Genomic DNA, 26,191 nt, shown 5'->3' on the forward strand with positions numbered 1-26,191 from the left:
TTCTTTCTGCGCCACTCTTTCCCTCTGGGGGTCAGAAAAAAATATATCATATGATTTCAGTCTTTTTAAACTATGGGAACTTGTTTTGCAGCCCAAAGTTTGGTCTATCGTGAAATGTCCAATGTGCCCTTGAAAAGAATGTAAATATATGCTACCACTATTGGGTAGATAGTCTATAAATGCCAGTTATGTCAAGCTGGCATTTATACATTTGTCCTTACACATTTCTCTCTACTTGTTCTGTCAGTTATTGTGAGGAGTGTTAAAATCTTCAACTATAATTGTAGATTTGTCCATTTCTTTGGGTTTTATCAGTTTTTTCCATCTTTTCCTTCCTTCTTTTGACTGAGTGACTATTTTATGATTCTACTCATTTGCACCATTGGTTTTTTTTTTAAGCTATACCTTTTAAATTTATGGTGATTTAAGAGGTTTTTTTTGCGTTACGCGGGCCTCTCACCGTTGTGGCCTCTCCTGCTGCGAAGCACAGGCTCTGGACGCGCAGGCTCAGCGGCCATGGCTCATGGGCCCAGCCGCTCCGCGGAATGTGGGATCTTCCCGGACCAGGGCACGAACCCGTGTCCCCTGCATCGGCAGGCGGACTCTCAACCACTGCGCCACCAGGGAAGCCCCTAGAGATTTTAACATATATCTTTAACTTATTACAGTCTACTTTCAAATATTACACTATTTCATACAAAGGATAAAAACCTTACAACAGTGTACCTCTATTTGTCCCTTCTGTCCTTTGTGGTATTTGTTGCTGTACTTTATTTCTACATATAAGCCTCATGCTATGTTATAATTACTTTTGCTTTAAACAGTTAACTATTTTTTAGGTAAACTTTTATTTTTGACGTAATTGTAGATTCACATGCAGTTGAAAGAAATGGTACAGAGATTCTGCCTACACTTGACCCACTTTTCTCCAATTATTACATCTTACAAAACTATAGTACGACATCCCCACCCAGGGTATTGACATTGATACAATGAAGGGTCAAGACATTTCCATCATCACAGGGATGTCTCATGTTGGCTTTTTATAGCTGCATCCACTTTCTCCCACCCCCATCCCTCCTTAAACCCTTGCAACCACTAATCTATTTGACATTTTCATATTGTATCCTTTCAAGAATATTATATAAAACTTTTGGAGGTAATGGATATATTTATCACTTGATTGTGGTGATGATTTCATGTATATATGCATATGTCCAAACTCTTCAAATTGTGTACATACATTAAATATGTGCAGGTTTTGCATGTCAATTATACCTCAGCTGAAAAAACAAACACACATAAAACAAGGTTAGGTATTGATCGGTTGATGAAAATGTTGTGACCAGAGGTTCACAGGAACCTAAACCTCTATTTCCCCTTGGGCTGTTTTTCAGTACCCACGAATTTAGTGCTTATGGTATCATTATAGAACACGACTACTGTGAATAATAAGAATTGACTGTGTTTAGGGAGGTAAAAATATAAATAAAAGCAAGGAATTGATTACCTTAAAAAATAAAATAATATTACATGAATGTAATCAAACATTATGTAGCTTTTTGGGATTTCCTTTACTTAGCACAATTCTTTGGAAATTCATTCAGCTTGTTGTGTATTTCAGTAGTTTGTTTCTTTTTGTTGCTGAGCAGTATTCCATGGTAGTGAATGGCTAAAATTTGTTTAACCGCTATCTGGTCGTTTCCAGTTTTTAGCTATTATGAATAATGCTTCTATAAATATTCATGTATAAGCTTTTGTCTGAGCACAGGTCTTCATTTTTCTAGGATAAATGCCCAGGAGTACAATTGCTGGGTCATGTGGAAGTTGCATATTTAATTTTTTAGGAAACTGCTAAACTGTTTTCAAGGGGGCTGTGCCAGTTTACATTCCCACCAGTGATGTATGAGCAATCCAGTCTCTGTGTCCTCCTCAGCAATTGGGTATTTTCACCATGTTTTATTTTATCCACCCTGATAAGTGTTTAATGGTATTTAATGATTTGATTTGATTTGCTTTTCTCTCATGGCTAATGATGTTGAACATCCTTTCATGTGCTTATTTGCCATCTGTATATCTTCTTAGGTGAAATGTCTTCATATCTTTCACCCATTTTCCAATTGGATTGTTTGTTTACTGTTGAGTTTTGAGAGTACTTAAATTTATTCTAGATACTAGTCCTTTGTTGGATATGCGGTTTGCAAATATTTTCTTTCACTTTGCAGTTTTTCATTTTCTTAATAGGGCCTTTTGCAGAGCAAAAGATTTTAATTTTGGGCTTCCCTGGTGGCGCAGTGGTTGAGAGTCCGCCTGCCGATGCAGGGGACACGGGCTCGTGCCCCGGTCCGGGAAGATCCCACATGTCGCGGAGCGGCTGGACCCGTGAGCCATGGCCGCTGACCCTGCGCGTCTGGAGCCTGTGCTCCGCAACGGGAGAGGCCACAAGAGTGAGAGGCCCACGTACCGCAAAAAAAAAAAAAAAAAAAAATTTTAATTTTGATGAAGTCTAATTCATCTGTTTTTTTATTGTGTTTCTGGTGTCAAGTCAGAAATCTCTGCCAAACCCTAAATCCTGAAGAATTTTTCCCCGGGTTTTTTTGTTGGTTTTTTTTTTTTTCCTAAAAGTTGTATAGTTATAGGTTATACATTTAAGTCCATGACCCATTTTGAGTTAATTTGCATATAGGGTGTGAAATTTAGAACATGGTTCCCTTTTTTTGCCTATGGAAGTCCAATTGCTCCAGCACCACTTGTTGAAAAGGCTATCTTTTCTCAATTGGACTGCTTTTGCACCTTTGTCAAAAATCAGTTATGCACATTTGTGTGGGTATATTTCTGGATTCTCTGCTCTGTTCCACTGATCTTTGTGTCTATCCCTCCACCAACAACACACCATCATTCTCTTCCTTTGTAACAGTTTTAGTGAGATATAATTCATAAAGCACGCAATACACGTGCCACCCTCCAGGAAGGCAGCATTTCCTGACAGTCCTACCTAGAGAGCCACAGCGAAGACGGAAAGTTTTCGCGAGGGAATTTGAAACTCCAGTACTAGAAGAGAAAGGGATAGATGCTGTATAGCAAAAACCACAGGAGCTTTCTCCAGGCTTTCAGGATCTGGCCCTACCCTGCTTCTCTAAGCCCCTTTTCTCACCACCCCCCATGCCTCGCAGTCTGTGCTTCAGCCACACTCCAGCGTGCCAGGTTCCCTCAGGCCTCAGTGCATTTGCACTTGTTTTTTCTTCTACCAGGAACCACTTGTCACCATCACCCCCCTTCCCCCCAAAAGAACATACAACAAACTTGGATAATTTCTACTTCTGCTCAAATAACACCGCCCCCTTCCCCACATCCTAGTCTGGATTAGGTGTCCATCCTATTTACTTCCATAGACCTGTATTCATTTCCCTTATAATATTGATACTTATTATATCACACTATGATGATTTGCTTTAATGGCTCCCAAATAGATTGAATTTATAGTTTCTTGAGAATAGGAATAGTCTCACTTGTTTTGATATTTTGCCCAGCACATAATAGCCACTTATATTCCTACTGAATATCAAATAATATCTTTTCCTTTGTAGGGGACTCTGCTGGATACAGATGGGCCCCAGCAAACTCTCAACCAGAACTTAGAGCTCAGGTTTCAGTATAGTGAAGAGAGTCACTGGCAGTGGTTTGTTATTTACACCAAACAGGTAAGTTCTTAGGGCAGAGGAGGAAAACCTTCTGTGCTAAAATGCTCTCTTGCACTCTGGGGTGGACAAAGCCCTAACCCAACTGGAGCAGAGTACTAGAGTATGCTACACGTGCTCCTTTGAGCCTGTAATGTCATTTATTTTGTTTGGTTTTATTTTATTTTATTTTACTAGTCACCAAAGCTTCAATATCAGTTAGAAATGAATTTAGTTACCAAGTAACAGAAGACTTGACTAACAGTGACTTAGACCACGGGTCATTAAACTTTTTCTCAAAGAACCAGTTGGTAAATATTTTAGGTTTTGAGGGTCATATGGTCTCTGCTGCAACTACTCAACTCTATTGTAACACAGAAGCAGCCACAGACAGTACATGAATGAATGGGTGTTTCAATAAAACTTTATTTATAAATAGAGGTGGGGTGGCTAGATTTGTTTGCCAACCCATGGCTTAGACAATACAGATATTTGTCATCTCATTTAATAAGAATACTGGAGGCAAATGATTGACATCTCTATAATTCTTTTGGCATTTTCCAAGTAGATAAAAGCTATCCCTTTTATCTGGAAAGCAAAAGCCTTACCCCAGAAGCCCCCCAGTAGACTTTCCATTTTGTCTCATTGGCTGGAACTGGGTCACATGAGCACTCCTAGCTGCAAGGGAGTCTGGGAATCAAGCATTTAGCATAGAGGAACTGGATTCATGATCAGTTTAGAATAAGCATCACTGCCTAGAGCTGGGTACTTCCAAAATCAGTGTTCTGTTACGAGGGAAGAAGGAACAATGGCTGTTGGGTAGCAGTAATTAAATTTGAAGTAAATTTGAAATAATTGAAATAAAAAATCCATTAAAAAATCTAATTTTCTAAATGCCAAATCCAATTGAAAATTCTTTTTACCGAGATAAACTATTTCAATTTGGAGTCAAAATTACAAAAGTTCTAAAATGAAACCAAAATATCAAAGTAATCTTTGCACCAACATTATATTCAAGTTGAGTCCCTGGCAATCATACTCACTTCTGTGTTCATGGAGCATTCTGGTCTCAGGCACAAAGCTCCCTTTCAACTCCCTACTGGTACAGTGCTGATCAGGAGATAATAGATACCAATGTCCTCTGAAAAACACAAAGTACTAAACCAACATCCTAGGTTAAAGAAATGTCTCCCCAGGTTCACCTGAAATAGAAAATATTCTTAGGGAAATAATAGGATGGTTTGCCGAGGCAAGATCTGCAGTCACTTGGAGAGACACAGAGAGATTTTGGCAGTGAAACCACGCCCTTCCGCTAGAATGTTAGGTGCAGTAGTTAAATTTTATTATGGTCTTTTAATCTAGTCCGAGGCAAATGAGTTTAAGCCACTATAGAGACGTGCAATAAACACTCTTTTAAAGGATTCCTGGTAAGGTCTTATTTCCTTTGGAGTGTGGGTTTTTTTGATATGCACCCAAGGGCTACTTCTGCAAAAGACAGAAATGTGGCTTGTGTGCCTTGCAAATACAAAAGAGGGCTGGGGTCCAAATCGTTCCCGAGCCCTTTAAACGGAAGCTCAGTCCCTTCATATTTAATAAACCTTACCTGGCTTATAGCAGAATCCTAACCTACATATCTCTGTAACTTTGTATAGGAGTATGGAATCAGTCCCCACCCTGTGAGACACCACTAAACACCCTTCCTAGCTGCATCAGCTCAGTTTGTTGTTTAACTATTTCATACCCTGGTTTTGTGTAGGTTACATATATGCACAGATAAACAGGGTTAGTTTTCAGCTAAACCAGGAAGGCAAATTTTGTTTCTGTGTATAAACCCCACATCTGTGACGCTTTTCCTTGTTGGTGGCAGCCCTTTCTTTTCCCTTCCCTCCTTTCTCTCCCCTTGAAGAAAATGCAACCCATCATGCTCTACAGTCCTGGAAAACTTTGGAATGCTCCCTCTGTGTAACCCAGATGCCCTCTAATTCTGCTTTCTATGTCCTGTCCTCCAAGGGTTTTGTATATTGGCTACCACCCCCAGCTGAGTTTTCTCTCCCTCTCCCCCCTCCTCCTCTCCATCATTCCCCCAGTCCCCAGCCACCCTGATCAGTGACCATCCTTGAGCACAAATTTATACTAAAGTTCTATGGCCTCAAGCTTTGAGCTTCGGTTGTCTCAAACCTCAGTCGGGCTGAATAAGAAAAGAATAAGCCAAGAGTTGAGAGCAGAAAAAAGAGGGGAAAAAAAGGATTTGTGGGAAAGGAGCAAATGGGAAAATCACAGGGAACCTTAAATTTGGCACATGGGGTGAAGTTCCTGGAAAAAGGAAGCCCTGGCTTTTGTGCAGCAAGATGGATGACACATGTGTCTTGGCACTAACAGTGATGAACCATCAATAAGCTACAGGTGATGTTGTCGGCAACTGACAGTCTTGACAGTGAATGATTAAAAATACCAGAAAATTTAAAAATGAAGAAAAACAGCTAATTTTGTCTTTAGTTCAGTAAAAGCCATAAGGTACTAATGTATTCTTTCAAACAGGTTAGTATGTATGCCTAATAATAGGTCTCTCAGTCATTATGCACACAGTTAAATATAAGATTGAGGGCTTCCCTGGTGGCGCAGTGGTTGAGAGTCCACATGCCAACGCGGGGAATGCGGGTTCGAGCCCTGATCCGGGAGGATCCCACATGCCGCGGAGCGGCTGGGCCTGTGCGCCACAACTACTGAGCCTGTGTGCCTAGATCCCGTGCTCCACAGTGAGAGAGGCCGCCATGGTGAGAGGCCCGCACACCGCAACGAAGAGTGGCCCCCGCTCACCTCGACTAGAGAGGGCCCGCATGCAGCAACAGAGACCCAATGCAGCCAAAAATAGATAAATAAATAAATTTATAAAAACAAAACAAACAAAAAAAGTATATATATATATAAGATTGACCATCATCAGTTGATTTGATTGCAATTATAAGCAGTTTTTATTATTTGTTGCTCATAAGACATGAGCTGTTTACAAAGTAACAGAAAAAAAGGGATGTAAGGGGGGAATTTTGAAAGGGAAAAAGATTAATAATGAGATCCTGGTCATTTTAAATCTACCTTTTAAAAAATTACTGCAAATATATCCACATAATTGAGAAAATTTATGGTTATTTGCTAATTATATCTTATGAAAATTAATGAAAGTTAAAGAAGAACTCTAAATTCTTAAAAGCATACTGTTGTAGGGCAGAGCACAAAATCTGCTTTGCTGTATGAAGAGGGAAGGAAGAGAATGAGGATCTCTTCAACTGAGAGAGTTCTTTATTTCTGGGTTTCTTAGGCTTTTTTGCTGAGTAGCTGCTTGAAAAAGATGATCTCAGAAAAGATGGTAAAGCTAGCTGCAGAGAATCCAGAAATGGTAAGTGCTCTTATCTGTGTATATGTTTCACTTTATTTCCACCATCAGCTGACACTAAACTACACTGATGAATTCCCTGGGCCAGCAAGTCTGGTCCTCAAGGGAAGAACCCAACTGCCCAGAAGTGAGCTTCCCTGCCTTCTGGGAGCTCAGTCTTCAGAATGCAAGTCATGTTTTCCAAGGAGAAGTCGTCCTTGGATGGCCGAGAACTCTCTAATCCTCTACTCTGTATCCTTGTATTTCTGCCTTCCCCCAAACGGAAGACTCCAGATTTACCTCAAAAGCAACATCATAAAGACAGGATCTTAAGAGGTCTTTAACACAGCAGCGATGAGCTTACATAAGCTCTGCAGTTTTGTCTCTAGAAAGAACTCACAGCCTCTTAATACTTCCACTGGGCCAAATTAAAATGCCTTTAGCAGTTTGGAGAAGCCATTGAGTAAAAGAAGTTCTCAAGGCTATAATTTTTCCTCAGTGTAAAATTTACTTTGTTTTTCTAGTCTTCATCTCTTCAATAAAGGCCTAATTACTCACTGAAAGTGTTGGTGCTATAAAGAGAGTTCCTGAGATTTTAAACTTTCTACTTGCCTTGTCACCATCATTAAAAAGCTTGTCCCAAATAAGATAGTACAGTTTGGTTTTAAATAAAAAATGATTACAAATACTAATGCTTGGTTGACATTTATAAACATAATTCTCTTGCAGAATAGTACACTGGTCTTTAAAAATACAACAGAGGGGCCTCCCTGGTGGCTCAGTGGTTGAGAGTCCGCCTGACGATGCAGGGGACACAGGTTCGTGCCCTGGTCTGGGAAGATCCCACATTCCGCGGAGCGGCTGGGCCCGTGAGCCATGGCCACTGAGCCTACGCGTCCGGAGCCTGTGCTCTGCAACGGGAAAGGAAAATATTTGAAAACTTTCCCTAATGTTTTCATTTAATTTTAGTGTTTTATAAAAGGGTGGATAATACCATTAATTTAACATTGATCTTTACTTGACTTAGCAGCTTTTTTCTAAGAAAAAACTTGCATTTTATACTTACTTCTCTTCTAGAACTGAAAATATTTTCCCAGGGAAGATAAAATTCACTGCCCCTTGGTGTTCGAACGCTTCAAAATGTACTAGGAAGTAGCAAATCCAAGCAATGAAAGAATCAAGGATGCTTTTTTATTTTTTGATTAAGCACGTGTCTTTTTTTTTGCTGTGTTGGGTCTTCGTTGCTGTGCATGGGCTTTCTCTAGTTGCGGCTAACGGGGGCTACTCTTCATTGTGGTGTGCGGGCTTCTCATTGTGGTGGCTTTTCTTATTGCAGAGCACAGGCTGTAGACACACGAGCTTCACTAGTTGCAGCACACTGGCTCAGTAGTTGTGGCACGCAGGCCCTAGAGCGCACAGGCTTCAGTAGTTGCAGTGCGCGGACTCAGTAGTTGTGGCTTGTGGGCTCTAGAGCACAGGCTCAGTAGTTGTGGCACACGGGCTTAGTTGCTCCACGGTGTGTGCGATCTTCCTGGACCAGGGATTGAACCTGAGTCCCCTGCACTGGCAGGCGGATTCTTAACCACTGTACCACGAGGGAAGTCCCAAGGATGCTTTTTTTAAAAGAGTAATAAAATCTAACCTCCTAGGCAGGACGGATCCTCTTAGGCTCCAATTTACATATATATATGATAAATATGTATAAACATAAATATATCATGTCATTATACATATGTGTGTGTATATATATGTAGGGAGAGATCAGTAGTTGTGGCACACGGGCTTAGTTGCTCCACGGTGTGTGCGATCTTCCTGGACCAGGGATTGAACCTGAGTCCCCTGCACTGGCAGGCGGATTCTTAACCACTGTACCACGAGGGAAGTCCCAAGGATGCTTTTTTTAAAAGAGTAATAAAATCTAACCTCCTAGGCAGGACGGATCCTCTTAGGCTCCAATTTACATATATATATGATAAATATGTATAAACATAAATATATCATGTCATTATACATATGTGTGTGTATATATATGTAGGGAGAGAGAGAGACGGATACAGAGAGACAGAGAGAGAAAAGTATTTAAAGTAGCCCCATTAAAAGGGAGAACTACTCTCAAACGTGGTTCAGTAAAGTGTAAGCTATTTGATGTAGGAAATACTTGTACAGTGAATAGCAAAAGAGTTTGCTCTATAATACAAGAAGGTAGTAGTCTATTTAAAGTTTTAAAGAAAAACAAGCACGCTACCACATTCCTTAGATTTGCACGCAAATTAAAATCTGTAGTTATCCCAGTGGCTGACAGCAAAATCAGCATGGTAGTCAATAAAACTTGTACTGCTTTATCCAAATATTCAAGTTTTATTTCCACAAATTCTTTATTTCTTCCCTTATTTTGGTTCTTAGAAAGAAAAGTTAAGACCCTTCCTCTTGAAAATTGGATGTTGTAGGAATAGTCCACATTTCAAGAGAATGTTGTAGGAAGAGTCCACATTTTAGTCTGGAATTTCATGTAAAAACGCCTGGGTGGAATCAGACCCTGGAAGGGAAATAGAACAGACAGATCAGCTGTTTGAACTTCGACTAAGTTCTAGACCTCCTCACAAAGCACAATTGATGAGAAAAAGTCATTTTATGGAGCTTAAAGTAGCCATATAAATGTTTGACTGTGACATTCACTCATTTTCTAGGTAAGCACATAACGTCTGAACTGACACCTATCGCTTATAGAAGGCTTGTATGGACTAAGAAACAGAGGTCTCTAATTTGCAAGGCAGAATAAATTCTATAATTTGCAAGGCAGAATAAATTCTAAGATTTTGAGAATTGTGAAGAATCGGGGGAAGGAAAGAGAAATTAAGAAAACTGTAACCAAATGAGCCCCATAAATAAAGCAGATGGTCCCTAGGGAGATTAAATAGTACTGTTTTATCCTGGTAAGAAGGAAGGAGTGAAAGAAGAAATTTAGTGCTAACAAAGTTAATTAGCTTGGTTAGCTTTAAGCAATGCTTTCAAAGGTAAGACTTGAACCATTTATGAAGAGATCATTAAAATTTGAAGTCAAAAAATGCACTAAAGAAAAATGTAAACACCCAACAAAAAACATGTTAAATTCTTCAGACAGTATTAATTGAAAACCAGAAAGGGAAAAAGAAGTGTAACATTCTTCTTAGAGCTATGCTCCTACACAAAAACCTAAATTTTATTTTTTTTTAATATTTGCTACTTGTAACTAGGACAGAATTAAAGGATTATTTTATTTGAAAATAAAGTCTATTAGTTAGGAGTAGATTTGGCTTCCTGTAACAAAAAACAAGACAAAATAAGTGTCTTGGAGAAAATAAAAGTTTGTTTCTCTCTCATTTAAAAGAAGTAGGCAGTCTGGGGCTGGGATGGTGACTCCATGATGTCACCAGAGACGTTTCTGCTCTACCATCTTCAGTGGGTCTGAATCTCTAAATTGGTTTTCCGAAAAATGGCAAAGAACAGGTAGCATTCTGATTCCAGCTTGCCTCATACCTCCCATCCCCTCCCCAACTACCATTGCCATAAATATTTCTCTCTCCACTCCTCTTTCATTTGGAGCAAGATCAGACTATGTAAAAGGCCACTGGATTCAGAGATGGGTGCTTTGAAGTGTGCTTCTGCTATGTGATGAGAAGGGGAAACACCAAGGGCAGTGCTATCTGATGTCCCAAGAACGGTAGCCTTTGCATAGCTGGTCCAGTTCAGAAAACAGAAAATGTACTGACATTACAGTCATCACAAGAATGGTCTGAGCACAGCAGGAGGACAAAGTTTTAGAGAGCCAGGGGGAAGTTACTGTGCAGGAATGAAGGGTTATATTATTAACAGAAATTCTGTTGATGAGAGAGAGAGTACAGGAATACTGCATTATGAAAAAAGGATTACCTTTTCCCCCCAACTTTATTACCCCAGTATATAAAATATATAAAGCCTATTGAAATAAGTCAAGGAAACAGATTATATCAGAAATTGCTTAACATTTGTAGTGGGTTGTATTTTATTTCATTTCTACGTGGGGAGGGGGAGGGGAAGGAGACTAGGAGAGAGAACAATTCTGGGAGGTTTCTCCCAACTTCTGTATTTCGTCGCACAAGTCTACTTACAAACTATAATGTAATATCGTGAAATAATAATAATGAAACACATAAGATATCAGAACATTAATTTCTCATTTACCAAGACCTAATAATGATTTTTTGAAACTATTGAAATAGGCTTCAACTATATAACTACCTCTGTTGAGAATATTAACCTAAAGGAAGTCCTACGTATCCTTCAAAGCAATGTATTTTATGGCAAAATTAAGTTAAAAGATAATGTTCTTTTGCAGTGTCATGTTATTTATCCCACTTATTTTGTAATGTCCCACTCTACAGTCTCATGAATAATAAACAGCCCCTCATTCTGTCATTTACCAATGCCTGTGTTTACCATACAGTGGCTAGAAACTGAGAATCCAGTGTTAAGAAGTTTATTTGTTGAAGGAGAAAGGCAATTAGTACAGAAACATTCAGGATTATAGAGTGATAAGTTGAGATACGCACATAATGCATAGTTGTTTAATAGCTGTTCTTTTCTTTTTCTATAAGGAGAGTCTAAGAGCACTTTCCCCTAAACCCTGGCTAGGAGACTGACCTTTGTGTGCTGTGGACTTGCCCTCTGACCTCCAGCCTCCAACTGACCAGTGTCACCCAGGGGGAAACCCAGTGAGGTTGGAGAGTGGGAGAAAATGGAGACTGGGGTATTTATTTCTCCAACTCTGTCCCAGCTGGGTCTCTGGGGTTGGCCCGGCCCTCTATTGAGGGCCACAGCTCCTGTAGGTGACCTCTCCTCCCTGCTGCAGCGGCCACTCTGGTTCCAGTACCAGCTGCTGCCCTCGCCCCTTCAGGCTTAGAAGCAGTAAGAATTACTCCCACCCTCCCTAGCCCCTCACTGCTAGCCTCTGAGGGCTCCCACACCCTGTCACTGGTTCACTTGAATCTTCCCCACACCTCCATTAGGCAGTTCCTTTTAGAAACTCCCCTCAGCTGCCCCAGGAGTGGGCCATCTGTTTTCTGCTGGGCCCCTGACCGTTATATTAAGTTTACCTTATGTGCATGAGATATATTCAAGTATTTTAAACTTTGGTTTGATTAATGATGCCTTTTGGTTAATCAAAGCCCCATCTGGCTTTGGTTCAACATATGGATTGGAGCTCTGTGGCTTATTTGTGGATTTAGGAGTTCATTTCGTGTGAAGTCCTTTTAAAAGCTGTGTTAAATCACAAAATCCACAGGCAGCCACCAATGTTAAACATTAAGCTTCACTTCACTTTTGGGGACTCAATTTCCACAACGCTGAGCTACTTGCAAACGAAGGGGGCCTGTGCAGACGATGAGCAGGTGTCCTGCTGACTGGCAGCCTTCGGGACCATTAAGAGGATTACTGTGGAAGGAGAAATGTGCTGGTTAAATAGATTATTTGTGTGCTCGCTTCTCCGGCTGTGCTGACTGACATTTCACTAATCTGTTCAGCAGATTGAAGTTCCAGAACAAGGCAAAAGTAAAAAACACCACAGTCAACAAAGCCAGGTCTGTGAGTAAAATTATGTAATGGATATATTATAATTCTGATTTTCCCCTTTAAGTAACCAGTCATTCTACTTTTAAAGTTAAGCCAGAATTGTCTTTCACAGAAGCTCCTCCATATACGCTGGTCCAGTTGGACAACCATCATAGAAACAGTATTTTTTACCGTGGCACCCAGTTGGGCGAGGACTTTCCTGAATTTATATATAGAAAACTTCCAAGAAGCATACAAAATTCTTCAGTAATTTTCTTCCACACTCCATACATTTTTTAAAAATCCTCTTTCTAGTTGGTATATTTTAGTTTCATCGACTTTCTGTGGTGAACTCTGTGTAAAAGAACTTTTAAGTTTATAAACTACTTTTTCAAGCATTTAGGTCTGCTGTGCAGATAGCAATAACAGTAAATATCATAATAGAAAGCATTAATAGACACTCATTGCCAGGCACTGTTCGAAGCACTTTTCTGTGGATTAACGCATTTATCCTTACCACGATCCTGTAAATCAGCTGAGGAAATTGGGTCACAGAGAGTTAGGTGACTTGCTCCAGGCTGTACAGTTATCAATGGTAGGAGGAAGCAGGCAGTCTGATTCCAGAGCCGTGCCCTTAACTACCTCTTCCTTTCAAGGTTCAAATCCTAGTGTGGGTGAACAAAATAAAGGTAGCCTCTAAGTAGCATTTGAATGGGATTTATTATTGGTCCAGCTCCTGTCACAGAGTCTGCTGTGTATATACAGATAGTATATAAGTACAGTATTTATAAATATATAAGGTCCTTCCTTGAGTGAATGAGCTCAGAGAAAAATTTTAAAAACAGATTAAATGCAGAACTGTCTCTCCTACACAATAACAGCATTTCTGACTGCTTACATCAGAGACAGGAGGTGAGAACTCCACCAATTACTGGCTGTGTGTCTTCAGGCAGATCAAAAAACTAAATGTGTATAAGGGACTCTTGGGGTACTTACTGAAAGGCAAATGCCTGGGCCTCACCCCAAAAGATGGATTCAGTAAATCAGCATTTATAGCAAGAACTCCAATGGGAAACACTGCACCAAGCTTCAGCTTCTTTATCTGTAAAATCACTCCGTCACTTAAATTCATCCATTTCGGCAGCATAGTGACGGCATAGAGCTGTGGTTCTCAACCCTGGCTGCATATTATCACCTGGAGAGCTCGAAACACTAATGATGGCTGGGCCGCACCCTCAAAGATTCTGATTTAACTGATCTGAGGGCCCTGGCAGCAGAATTCTTTAAAGCTCCCCACGTGGTCTAAAGTACAGCCAGGATTGGAACTATTATCCTAAAACAGTGGTTCTCAGAGTGGGGTCCCTAGACCGGAAGGGTCAGCATCCCTCGGGAACTTACTAGAAATTCAAATTCTCAGGCCCCCAACTTACTGGATCAGAAAGTCTGGGGTTGGGGGCCAGCAATCAGTATTTAGCAAGCCCTCCAGTTGAGTCTGATGCATGTTTGAGTTTGAGAGCCACTGTCCTAGAACAACAGACAACACAATCGTCAGCATGGGTGAGCAGCAATGCTAAAGGAGGCAAACCTCCCTCATGCTCTGAGCAGGGCCAGCATGTCGGAAGGGGGCCTGGTGTCCAATTATATTGAATTCCAACTTATTTTAGCCAACCTTTATAGAGAGCTTATCCTGAGCTAGGCACTGTTGTAGTTGCTTTCCACATATAACTCATTTAATTTTCACAGCAACCCAAGTATTATTATTATCCTTGGTTTGTAGCCAAGGGAACTGAAAACACAGAAAGGTTAAGTAACTTGCCCAAGGTCACACAGCTGGTAAATGACGGAGTTAGTATCCGTACCCAAGCAGTCTTTATTTGTTATTTAACAAATAAAGTTTATTTGTTCCTTTAACCACTCTGCCATGGGGCCTCTCTATCAAGACAAATCTCTCAGAGAAAAAAAAAATTTTAGCTGCTCTGCCTGGTGAGCTGCCACACATGTATTTCACCAGGGCCAAAGCCTACTCTCCATGGCCCTGTCTTAGAGATTTTATAAACACTGAAAGCCAACTGTTCACTTACTGAAGGTTTGCAGCAACCGTAACTTCTTAAAATATTTTAAAATAACTATAATACCTTTTAAAACTTTGTGTGGGATGTGCACTAAAGGTTTTGGGTGAAGTTAACAATTGAAAGTCACATGGCTTTAAGAGAGGGGAAAAAGACGAGAGAGGCAGAGTTCAAGTGCTACCTGGAGAGATCCCAGTGCCTGGAAAGGTGCTCTGGACATGCGTACCTCTCCATACCTGTAGAAAGCACTCTCAGCGCTAACAGATGTATAGCTACCTCGGAAACAAAGCTTCTACACGATAAAGCCATTTAAAACAACCAGTGCTTAACAGATACAACCTTTTAGTTGCCTTTTTTATATTATTTTAAACTTTGGCTTTTTAACTATTATTGTTGTTATGGAAATTATTTCCTCTCGTATATATTTCTAACCTCTCTGTTTACTTCGTAACAGAAAGACTATTCTAGTTTTCTGCCAAGAAAAAGCAAGATTAAGACAGCTGAAGTTGACTGTGGTTTGGGGACCATAAAGGAAGAAGGTCTTTGAAGAGAAAGTCTAACTTTTTAAGATGTTCTCAAAGGCTGTCTTGACCATGAGAGAGCTTGGGGGTTGAAAGTAGGCTTCCTACCACCAGTGGAAGAAATGTGACTCCTTCCCATTTTTTTCACATTAAGATGGACCATATTCATCAAGACTACTTCAGAACTCTGCTCATCTCAAGATTAAAGGGAAATGCAAAACGAAGTTATATAGTTTGTTTTTAGTGACTTATATGTGACAAATGGCAAATCTGAACCAATCAGTACAAAGCTCGTTGGGGTTTTTTTCCCCTAAGATAGATATTTACCTGGCTTCATGAAACCTTTTATATGTTCTGATATTGCATGAATGAAAGACTTAATATAAAACACTAAAAATGCATTTTGGGTTAAGATCTGAGGGCATGGCTCATCAGCTGTGGCTCTAAGAAATGGAATCATTGACTTCACTAATCCATCACCAGAGCAAGGAGTTGATGAAATACCGATTTGTTTCCTTATATAAATCTGAGCCTACCGATATGGATGTGCTCAAAGTAATAGGCTGCCCAGTTCTCTGCTTCTCCACTGTTGTAGCTGTATTCTGTTCTTAGAATACTGAATTCAGTTCAATAGTCATGACACTATTTTGAATATTTTTATTCTGGAAACCAATGGGGCCCTGCACTTGATATCAGATACCTTAGCTTTAAAGCTATGTATACTTTTTCTCTAGACTTTTTCTTATCCAGTTTCAGTTCATCATTAATTAATAGAATTATATATAGAACTAAGATTGCAGTAAGGGAGAGGGACAGAGGAATCAATATAATTAGGTAAAGTGTGATATTATAATGTTCTTTTCTAACTGGGTTGTGTAACTAATTATATAATAAATATGAAATATATTCTAGTGAACATAGAATTTATTGATGAAAATTCTGTGAATCATTTTTTGAAGTGTAGAATCTATTAAAGCCCTATAATATTTATAAAGCAATGTCTCTAGCCATAACTTCTAGCGCTGTAAAGTTTTATATTTATATTTTAGGCTGTAGTGGGACATTTTTGCAAGGGGGAATCATAAACATCCCAGATCACCCGTGGTGAGTGTATTAATGGGCTAGGATACATTTTCAGATTAAAATAGAAGCTTATCCTCTGTTTCGCCAGTCTAGCAACAGTCAAAGTCTATTTCTATTTAATAGCAAATGCCTACACTGTATAAGAATCTATTGAAGACCCTAGGAATGCAAAGAGAATTTGTATCTGGGGTGAGAAGATGCATATATTAGATTGAACCATATGTAACTGCTGTTTTGTAGGTCAAAGATAGTTGAATGTTACCCATTTCGTATGTTGCAACTTGATACATAATTGTGAGTAATCCAAGACAGCATGGAGTAGGTGTCCAACGTGTAGTGTGGACCTGTGTGTCATAGGAAGTTGGTGGGTGGGGTGAGTCAGGAAGGCCTGAGGGGAAGAGGGACTTTGAAGCAAGAGTAGAGACAAGTAGAGGCAGAGATGGGGGCACACATGTAAAAGGAAAGGAGAGACACTGGTGGGAGAGTAAGTACAGTGTTTAGGGAAGGACAAGCAACTGTGCTAGCAAAGTTTGAGATTAAGGGAGTGATTAGGAGATAAGAGGAAAGAGGGATCAGTATATACACGTACATGACTGCACCATCCCTATAATATAATAGAGCGATTTATCCCCATTTGAAGATGGCAAAATTTGAAACGTTGAATTTAATAGCTTTTTTCCAAGACGTTGAGATTACCATCAATATCAGAATAACACAAGTGAAGAAAAATACAAGTGATGAAGTACATTCCACAGTATATAGCATGAAGAATAAAGGAACTGAGATAGCAGAAAATAAAATTCCTCAGCAGCTATGCAAGAGGAGAAGGGGCTCTTAGCCCCTTTGGGGGTTACTGGGCCTATCTTTCTCTAGATGGCGTTGGGAGTTTCAATCCCTTGTGGATTGAAGCATTTCCATCGTTGAGTAAAAAGTCTAAGTTCCCCCTGTCAGAGCGTCCTGCCCTGCTGCAGCCTCCGAGAGAAGATGGAGAGTGAGACCCCGTCTCTGCTGGGGGTGATGCCTTCACTCTTCAGGTGGTGTTGCTGGGTCGGGACCTTCCCAACAGCACAGCCATCCAGCAAGGGAGAAGACATTGTGCAGGGTATGAGTTATAAAGGTAGGCAACGGTTGAATTCCTTCAAGTAACTCCTAAGGGGTGTGACATGGCTTTGCAAATTAGCAAATGGTTTAATCTATAGATTCACCCCTCATGGTCCCCACTCAGCCAGATTTTCTCCTGCTACATCTACATTCACCAACATCACTTCTCTCCACGCGTAGACATATGTATTTGTTTCTACTGAGGTTTAAACTCCTAAAATAACTGTCATAAGCACTCTGCCCGCGGGCAAACACACTTGGGTTTCAAAATTTCACAAAAATAATTATGAGAAAAAAAGGACAGAGCTGATTAAATTGTACTTAGGCCCAGAGGTCCCAGCCCCTTTGCGTCCCACGGAGGGAAGCACGCGCGGGCTTTGTTTGAAGAACTGACGTGCTTGCCAAAGCCACCAGTATGTGCTGAGCTTACGGCTTGCACAGGTCCCCATGTGGACAATTGGGAAGCAAATTTTATGTGAAATATGTAAACTAGAAATTACCTTATGTTTCCCCTCAGAGTGATTTTAAGAAGAGCTAAGGGATCTTAATTTGCAGAAAACCAAATAGGTTACCCAGACAACTGCTGTACCACTGACCCCATCAAATGTGTGCTCATGTAGACAGATGGAAAACCCATTAGGAAGTACAGCCAACTCTGTGTTCCCACATTTCCAGGAGAGAAACCACATTTGGTGCAAGAGCAGTGCAAAACCACTAGGGTCAGTGCCTTTAAATCAACTGAATGTCTAACCTCTTCTAAAATATTACACAAGCAAAGCCCATATGGTTAGCTAGAGACTATCCTACAAAACGTACATGTGCTGGGCTTCCCTGGTGGTGCAGTGGTTGAGAGTCCGCCTGCCGATGCAGGGGACATGGGTTCATGCCCCGGTCCGGCAAGATCCCACATGCCGCGGAGCGGCTGGGCCCGTGAGCCATGGCCGCTGAGCCTACGTGTCTGGAGCCTGTGCTCCACAACGGGAGAGGCCACAGCAGTAAGAGGCCTGCATATCGCAAAAAAAAAATTTTGTGAAGATGAAAATGAAATGACAGGATCAGTGTTTTGAGAGAAAGAGAGTGGAATTGAGGCCAGTTCTGATAAAATTCACTTCCTGGAGTATATTTCAAGATTAAAGCAGCAGTGAGAGGCCTGCATATCGCAAAAAAAAAATTTGTGAAGATGAAAATGAAACGACAGGATCATTGTTTTGAGAGAAAGAGAGTGGAATTGAGGCCAGTTCTGATAAAATTCACTTCCTGGAGTATATTTCAAGATTAAAAAGATGTGCTTTGCTTCTGTTTGAATGATCACCAGGAGTTTGTTGTGAGACTAAGATGAGAGTTAAGATCCCTCTCAGCCTAAAATTTCAGTTTGGTTTGAGCCCCTGGGGTGAGCTAAGTGTCATTCTAGGGCTGAAGCGGACCCTTTTTTTTTTTCGGTATGCGGGCCTCTCACAGTTGTGGCCTCTCCCGTTGCACACAGATTGCTGGAATCTTCTAAACTGCTTGTTATCTGGACCAAGAAGACACCTCAGAGCCTTCTGGGATCAGTATGAGCCCTTCCTTGGCTTTTCTTTGGCCAGATGTAACAATCCCTGAACTAGCGTGGTTTCTAAGGAGTGAGCATATTAAAGGGTTAGAAAGGAAACCCAGCGCCAGAAAGGAATAGAAAAAGGCAAAGCTAGCCTGGACTTTCCCATGTTATCTCCTTTTACCTTTCCTTGTCCGTTTCTGAAAAAATTTACAAACCTTTGACTTTATGAGTTTCTGGTGCTTGTTTTGAAGTATAAAGGAAATGATCAAATATATGGACATCCTAGTTTCTTAGGCGCTTTGCAGAGTTTTTATTGATGTTTTCTATGATATGCAACAGTGCTGTCTGGGCAATCAATTCTTAGGTGGTTTGGAATTCAAGTTCTCACATAATCCTACACCCCAAGTAAGATGATCCATCACATGCCTAATAGCTCATATCTCATTACTCAATGATTTTGAGATCTGATGGACACAGGCATAACTTCTCATCAAAGAGCCCCTGTAACCCAGATGCCCAGACATAGTCTCGGCAATGTAGTCTGATTTATGCCTAGTGATGGTACACTGGCTACTCAAAGACTCTTAGCCTAGGAAGGGAACTCAGAAGTGATGCATGAAATTTTTCTACCATTTTCTTGAAATACTTAAGTACCACAAAGGATGAGAGGCATGATAGTGGAGTGGAAGATTACCCCTCTGACTTGAATTCTGAGTTTGCTTCTGCTTTGAGATAGTAATGTGAGTTTAGGCAATTCACCTATGTGGCCCTTAGTTTTCTCATCTGCAAAATTAGCTGTTAAGAGCCTACATGTGTGCTGCTTTCTTGTTTCGTTTTGTTTTGTTTTTTTGGTCAACTTGGTTAATGTGGGAACTATGTTTCCCAGTGCCCCCTCTCCGGTATGATTCCAGTTTAAAATGAGCACAAGGAGGACTTTCCAGGAGAATTGGGAGACCGAGCAAGGCCGTGGCCGTTATCTTCTGACAGTCTTTTCACAATCAGATACAGTGACATGGAAAGGCAAGCTCCTGGCAGTTTCTGGCATGTCCTTGTCCCCCTCCACTTCATGTCCAGCTCTTCTTGCCTTCTAGCTCCGCTGAGCAACACAGCACAGGCCCACCACCAGATGCTTGGTGGGGGACTCACACAGCAGTAGCTGGCTGCACAGAGGCAGCAGGTCCTAAAGATCCCCTTTGTGGTCCCACTTCAGCGGGCCCCCTTAAGCAGACTAGTTTGTAACTTTTTATATAAGCCTCCAGCATCTCCTTCCAAACCTTCACTTCCTGGACTCCTCCCCCAGTTGTGTGAGACGGAATGCCTGCAATAAATCCACTATCCTGTCACACAGATGTTCTCCCTCCCTGACTGAACCCACCTCTCACCAGTCACATTTAAAGGCTTTGCAAAGCAATGCATTTGCTTAAACCTTTGCAAAAGGTATTCCCTTGCTAACGATCAGTTACTTAACTTTTGGAAGGGAAGGTTAACTAGGGCTAGGCACTATATACATTCCCATCACATACATTATTTCATCTAACGTATGTGTGAAACCCTGTGTGGTTCTGCCATGTGTGGGTAAATGCAAAGAAAAATAACAAATTGGGTTTTCAGCAAGTAGCCGAGCTCGTTCCTTATTCCCGAGGGGTCTAGCTGTTATTTATTTATTTATTTATTTTTTGCGGTACGCGGGCCTCTCACTGTTGTGGCCTCTCCCGTTTCAGAGCACAGGCTCCGGACGCGCAGGCTCAGCGGCCGTGACCCACGGGCCCAGACGCTCCATGGCATGTGGGATCCTCCCGGACCGGGGCACGAACCCGCGTCCCCTGCATCGGCAGGCGGACTCCCAACCACTGCGCCACCAGGGAAGCCCCTAGCTGTTATTTTAACTCCAGAAATTCAAGGAGACCTATGATGTTTTCTTTGCAATTAACAAAAGACGAGAGATGTCTTTCGGAAAGATTTGCTTGATACTTCATTTCCAATTGTACTGTCTGCTGAAGGAAAAGTTTCCTTAGTTTTGCAACTACAATACCTGACACACATACATGATTTTTTTTTTTTTTTTTTTGGTGATTTAAATGCTTAAACTGTTGGAGAACTGAAATGAACCTAACTCTGGCATAGATGAATATATGCTACCTATTTCTAATCCTGTGACATGCTCACTCCATGGTTACGCCTTGAGAGCTCTCGGTGTCGTTAAAAACACCTGATACTTGTTAGCCTGGTGTAGACTGGAGACTGGGGGAAGCCAAGCTTTCTGGGAGCATGTCTCCCTCTGATGGTCATTCGTTAGTACTACCAAAAACTGGAATGCCTTCTGGGAAACAGAGCTCAAAACCAAGAAATGCCCTTTCCTTTGTAGATATGGTGTGTTTTTTAAACACCTCTCCATTCCAACACATCTCTTTCTACTGAGACAACTGGTTACACTGGGGTGGTTGCTAGATCACTCTGAGTCTCTTCTGATAAGCGTTCTATTACAAAGTGGTTTTTTTTTCTGTTAAAAAAATTGAGGTATAGTTGATATGTAAGTTACAGATGTACAACACAGTGATTCACAAATTTTAAAGGTTATACTCCATTTATATTACAAATGTTATTTATCAAATATTGGCTATATTCCCGTGTTGTACAATATATCCTTGTAGCTTATTTATTTTAACAATGTTTTTGAAAGACTTTTCTGCATTTTCTAAGACTGAAAAGGAATGTATAATCAAGATGGCCAAAGCCCTTCTTTTCTTTAAACAGAAGAAAACCTCCTTAGAGAAAATCCTACCCCAAGCAAATATTTTCTGTCATTCTTTCATTCTTTGCTCCTGTGGTTGTATCTGACACAGTGGCTCTTAACCCTGACTGCACATTTGAATTCTCTGAGCACCTTAAAAACTATGGATGTTGGGCCACACCTCCAAACAATTCTGACTTGGTCTCGGCTAGGGTGTTGGTATTTTTAAAGTCTGCCAGGGCTAAGAACTGCTAAGCTAATAATCTTGAGTACCTACTACGTGCCACTCATTGTGGTGGTGCTGAGGATTTGATGGCAGGGACACAATTCAGCCACACTGACCTTCTGACATCACTATTCCCAGGCCACACATGCTGTCCCCCCTGTCTGAAACACTCCCCCTGTTTGTTGTATAATTAATTCCTCATCCTGTGTATCTCAGTTAAATATCACTTATTCAAAGGCATTGCTGCCCTTCCATCTAAATTAGGTCCTGGACAGTTTGCCCTCATATAACATCTCTCTTCTTTTACTTCATAACACTTATCCCAGTTATAATTACAGGTATTCCTCCCTGTTGGAACTCTCACAATCAGAACTCAGGACCAAACAGATTTTGGTAATGAGGAAGAAAAGGTAGATTTACCTGAAGGAAATGGAGTTTAAGCTTCAGGGCCCTTGCAGTGGGCTGAATAACATTCCCCTAAAGGTATCCATGGCCTAATCCCCAGAATCTGTGACTATGTTAAAAGGACTTTGGACATGGTAAAAAGGACTTTGCAGATGTGATTAAAATTAAAGACCTTGAAATGGAGGGACTGTTCTGGATTATCCAGATGTGCCCAACATAATCCAAGGGTCCTTATAAAGAGGCAGGAGGGTCAAAGTTAGAGAAGATGCAAGGTTGGAAGCAGAGGTCAGAGAGCTGAAAAGATGCTAAGCTGCTGATTTTGAACATGGAGGAAGGGCCCATGAGCCAAGGATTGTAGGTGGCCTCTAGAAGCTAGAGAAGGCAAGGAAACGGATTCTCAGAGCCTCCAGAAGGAAAGAAGCACTGCTTACACTTAATGGTCTCTATATTTTTTCAGATCAAACAAAAGCAGTAGTTCATGAAGGTGGAGAGACTCATTTGAACAGAAGTAATGAACAGGCTCTTGGATTATTTGATAAACCAATTAATGAAAAGGAGGTAACTGTATGAACACACTAGGAGAAGGCTGAAATTCTTTGCTGATTTGACACAATTTACAGGCATCAATGAAGATATAATAAACTTAACACACAACCTCAAGGAGGACATCAATGACAAATTGGTTAATAAATGTCATCAATTCAAAGAGTATTTAATATTTATGATTAGTCACTGCACAAGAAAATGTGAAATGCCTGAAATCTTTTTTTTTAGTTAATTAATTAATTTTTGGCTGTGTTGGGTCTTCATTGCTGCGCACAGGCTTTCTCTATTTGCAGCGAGCAGGGGCTACTCTTTGTTGTGGTGCGCAGGCTTCAGTAGTTGTGGCTCACAGGCTCTAGAGCACAGGCTCAGTAGTTGTGGCACATGGGCTTAGTTGCTCTGCGGCATGCGGGATCTTCCCGGACCAGGGCTCGAACCTGTGTCCCCTGAATTGGCAGGCGGATTCTTAACCACTGTGCCACCAGGGAAGTCCCTGAAATCTTATTCTTATGTGAAAGAGATGTGATAGAGGTTTTCTCAAATTTGACAATAATCCTAAACATTTACATGACATTTCCAGGAGCAAACTGTTAGACTGAGTAGTAGCCATTGAATGGAAGGACTTGAGACCCCCTAGAGGGTGGCTTGGCTGAGCGAGTATGCTAGAATTCAGGGGAGGGAGGACCACTGTGCAGGTCAACTCTTCTTGGCTGTAGGACTGGAGTTGTTGGTTAAGCCGAAAAAAAAAGTTTCCAGTAAATGAACTTCCCACGACCTGCCACCTTTTTAGTTTGGGCTGGACGCATGTTGCATTTCGTCTGGGAATTCTAAAAAGTGGGATGTAAGTATTCAAACCCTTTTAGTAAAAAGCTCAGGGTCATATTTTAGAATTAGAACAGCCAGTCGGTAGTTGCTATTACTAATACATCAATTTGGATTATAGAGAAGACTTACCTAAATTAGGCCAGCAACTATTAATTGATGCCTACAGCTCTTGGTAAAACTGTCCTTGCCTTTGAAGCCTGCATTTAGCTTCAATGTGGGATGTTTCTTTAGAAAAAGACGTGAAAAATGCAAAATGATCCTGGACTCAAATCGATGAAACCTCTTGCAGTTGTCTTTCTCTTCTCCCCCGTCGCAGTTTTGGTACTTTGCCTAGTTCACCGCGGAATCACTGAGTTTCTGATTCAGAGCCGGCAGAGCTGCCGTGCGGGCTTCCCGCCTCCAGGGGGCGCACCAGCCGCGGCGCAGTGAGGCCGCTCTGGCCAGCTGGGGCCCCGACTCGTCTCAGTGGTCAGCCCTTCCCCTCCGCCCGCCGCCGCCGGGAAGGTGCTGTCGGTGTTACCGCTGCTCGACCGACTCGAAGGTACCTGGGCCTCGGCCCGCGAGCGGCCTCCGGACGGAAGCCACTGACACCTCTCCCGCCAGCCCCGAAGCACTGGAAAGCATCGGCCCGGGGCCTGGCTGCAGGGAACCAGACCCGTGGTGGTGCGACGAGTGGCTTCCTGGCGGGTCTGTGCCACTCGCGAGAGCTGGGAGGGCCTGCGAGGGTTCTGGGGGTTTTGTGGGTAAAGGCTGCGCGGTCGGCCGCGGCGGGCGGGGCTGGGGCGGGCGTGCTCGCGGGGCTTCGCAAGGTCGGAGGTCCGAGCCGAAGCCCGCGGCCGGCTTCTAGGCGTCGGGCCCGAGAAGGTGCGCTGTGTCTTGCGTTGGCACAGATAGTACGTGACCGTTTACTAGGCGCCCGTAGTCTAGGCGTAAACAGAAGCTGCTGAGAGGTGAGTGGACTGTCCCGATGGCACACGACCCCGGGTGTCCGGGTTAAAAGACAGCGTTGCCTCTTATTCACATGCAATGCTGGAAGCAGATTGTCTTCCAGTACAGTGCTCTGCCTCGAGAAAAACACGTTTATTCTTCAGAACGGTCCACAGTGTTCAGAATTGGCTACAGAACATAACGAGGTAAAAAAATATACCATTGACTAGTAACTCTTCTCACTCTTTAAAAAATGACGGTGGTACCAAGGAGCTCCTAGCTTAAAGAGCTGTATTATCAGTGATGTAGAAATTATAGTAATAGCTCTCTTCAGTGCTTACTATATGTCATTGTGCTGGGTGCTTTAAAACCTAGTACCTTTATTTAATCCTTGTAGCAACCGTAGGAAGTACCATTTCCATTTTACAGGTAAGGAAACTGAGGAACAGAGTCTGAATTTACTTGTCCGAGGTCAGACAGCTAGTAAAGGGTGAGATGGGATTTGAACCTCATTCATCTCCCTTACTCCAGTGCTTCTACTTGTTACCTATCCAAACACATTCCCTAAGACTTTTATTTGCTTATTAATTTGACTTGAATCAGCTTGAACTGATTTCTCTCAGGTTTAATTTTCATGGCTAAATGCAAGAGTCCTGTACCAACTTACTTTTAGTTTAAAAGGAGTTTAGGGCTTCCCTGGTGGCACAGTGGTTGAGAGTCCGCCTGCCGATGCAGGGGACACGGGTTCGTGCCCCGGTCCGGGAAGATGCCACATGCCACGGAGTGGCTGGGCCCGTGAGCCGTGGCCGCTGAGCCTGTGTGTCCGGAGCCCGTGCTCCAAAACGGGAGAGGCCACAACAGTGAGAGGCCCGCGTACCGCAAAAAAAAAAAGAGTTTAATGAGAAAAATGTTTACTCATTAAGAATAGTGATAATGAAGTTAAGCATGAACTAGGGCCCTCACCACTCTGATGCACTTTGATTTGAGGTAGAGTTGGATTTATTTGGTTGTTAATGAACTTCATTACTTTTCTTCATTATTTGCATTTTGATACCATTTGTAGTGAGTTCACTTTGCCTTTGCAATATTATGTACAGTAGTGTTGAAGGGAAATGAAAGATTTTTCAATGACAGAAAATTAATATTTTAGAGGATGTAGGAAAGACTGAAGTAAAAAGGAATTAAGAGGTTTGGGGCATGTTATTTAGAGCAGATTGTGTTACTATATGGAAGAGAAAGATTTCCAGTTTCTGTCAATGTCAGAAGGGAGATGGTATTTCCATTTGTGGAAAGAAGTTAGATACTGTAGTGTCCTAAATACTTAGCCTTATCAGGATTTAAGAGTTTGCATATTAAGCATTCCTGTAGCAAATGTACACTGAGTGCCTCCCAGGGCCAAGCACTGTTCTAAGCATTGGGGATGCAAGAGGAACAAAAGAAAACAGCATTCTTGTCCTCTGGGAGGTAACATTCCACTGGAGGAAGGTGGAGATGGAGACAGTAAATAAAATACTTTATAAAAATTAAAATATATCCAGTCAGATGGTAACAGTTGCTTAGAAAAAAAATAAAGCAGTGAAGAGGGATAGGGAGCACCAGAGAAGGAGCAGAAGC

At 41.6% G+C, this 26,191-nt stretch overlaps 2 protein-coding genes across 15 annotated transcripts in view; both read left to right on the forward strand.

The window, feature by feature from the left end:
- Positions 1–16,129, forward strand: part of SNX31 (sorting nexin 31) — a 63,590-nt gene extending 47,461 nt beyond the window's left edge. For 4 of the 6 annotated variants that reach the window (XM_024756526.1, XM_024756530.1, XM_024756528.1 and 1 more), the window contains 4 exons: positions 3,588–3,701; positions 6,994–7,071; positions 12,585–12,641; positions 15,136–16,129. In XM_024756526.1, the coding sequence (XP_024612294.1) occupies positions 3,588–3,701; positions 6,994–7,071; positions 12,585–12,641; positions 15,136–15,228 (342 nt within the window). In that variant the 3' untranslated portion in view covers positions 15,229–16,129. The remainder of the gene's footprint in view (positions 1–3,587; positions 3,702–6,993; positions 7,072–12,584; positions 12,642–15,135) is intronic. The other 2 variants (XM_024756527.1, XM_024756529.1) reach the window with 2 other exon arrangements.
- A 7,988-nt stretch (positions 16,130–24,117) lies between these two features.
- The window catches only part of ANKRD46 (ankyrin repeat domain 46), a 60,215-nt gene continuing 58,141 nt past the window's right edge, over positions 24,118–26,191 (forward strand). For 4 of the 9 annotated variants that reach the window (XR_003004725.1, XR_003004726.1, XM_024756538.1 and 1 more), the window contains exon 1: positions 24,118–24,337. The gene's annotated coding sequence lies outside the window, so the exon portion shown is untranslated. The other 5 variants (XM_024756537.1, XM_024756534.1, XM_024756532.1 and 2 more) reach the window with 5 other exon arrangements.

The sequence above is a fragment of the Neophocaena asiaeorientalis genome, unplaced genomic scaffold (genome assembly GCF_003031525.2).
Source record: "Neophocaena asiaeorientalis asiaeorientalis breed wild unplaced genomic scaffold, Neophocaena_asiaeorientalis_V1.1 scaffold29, whole genome shotgun sequence".
Taxonomy (NCBI): Eukaryota; Metazoa; Chordata; class Mammalia; order Artiodactyla; family Phocoenidae; genus Neophocaena; species Neophocaena asiaeorientalis.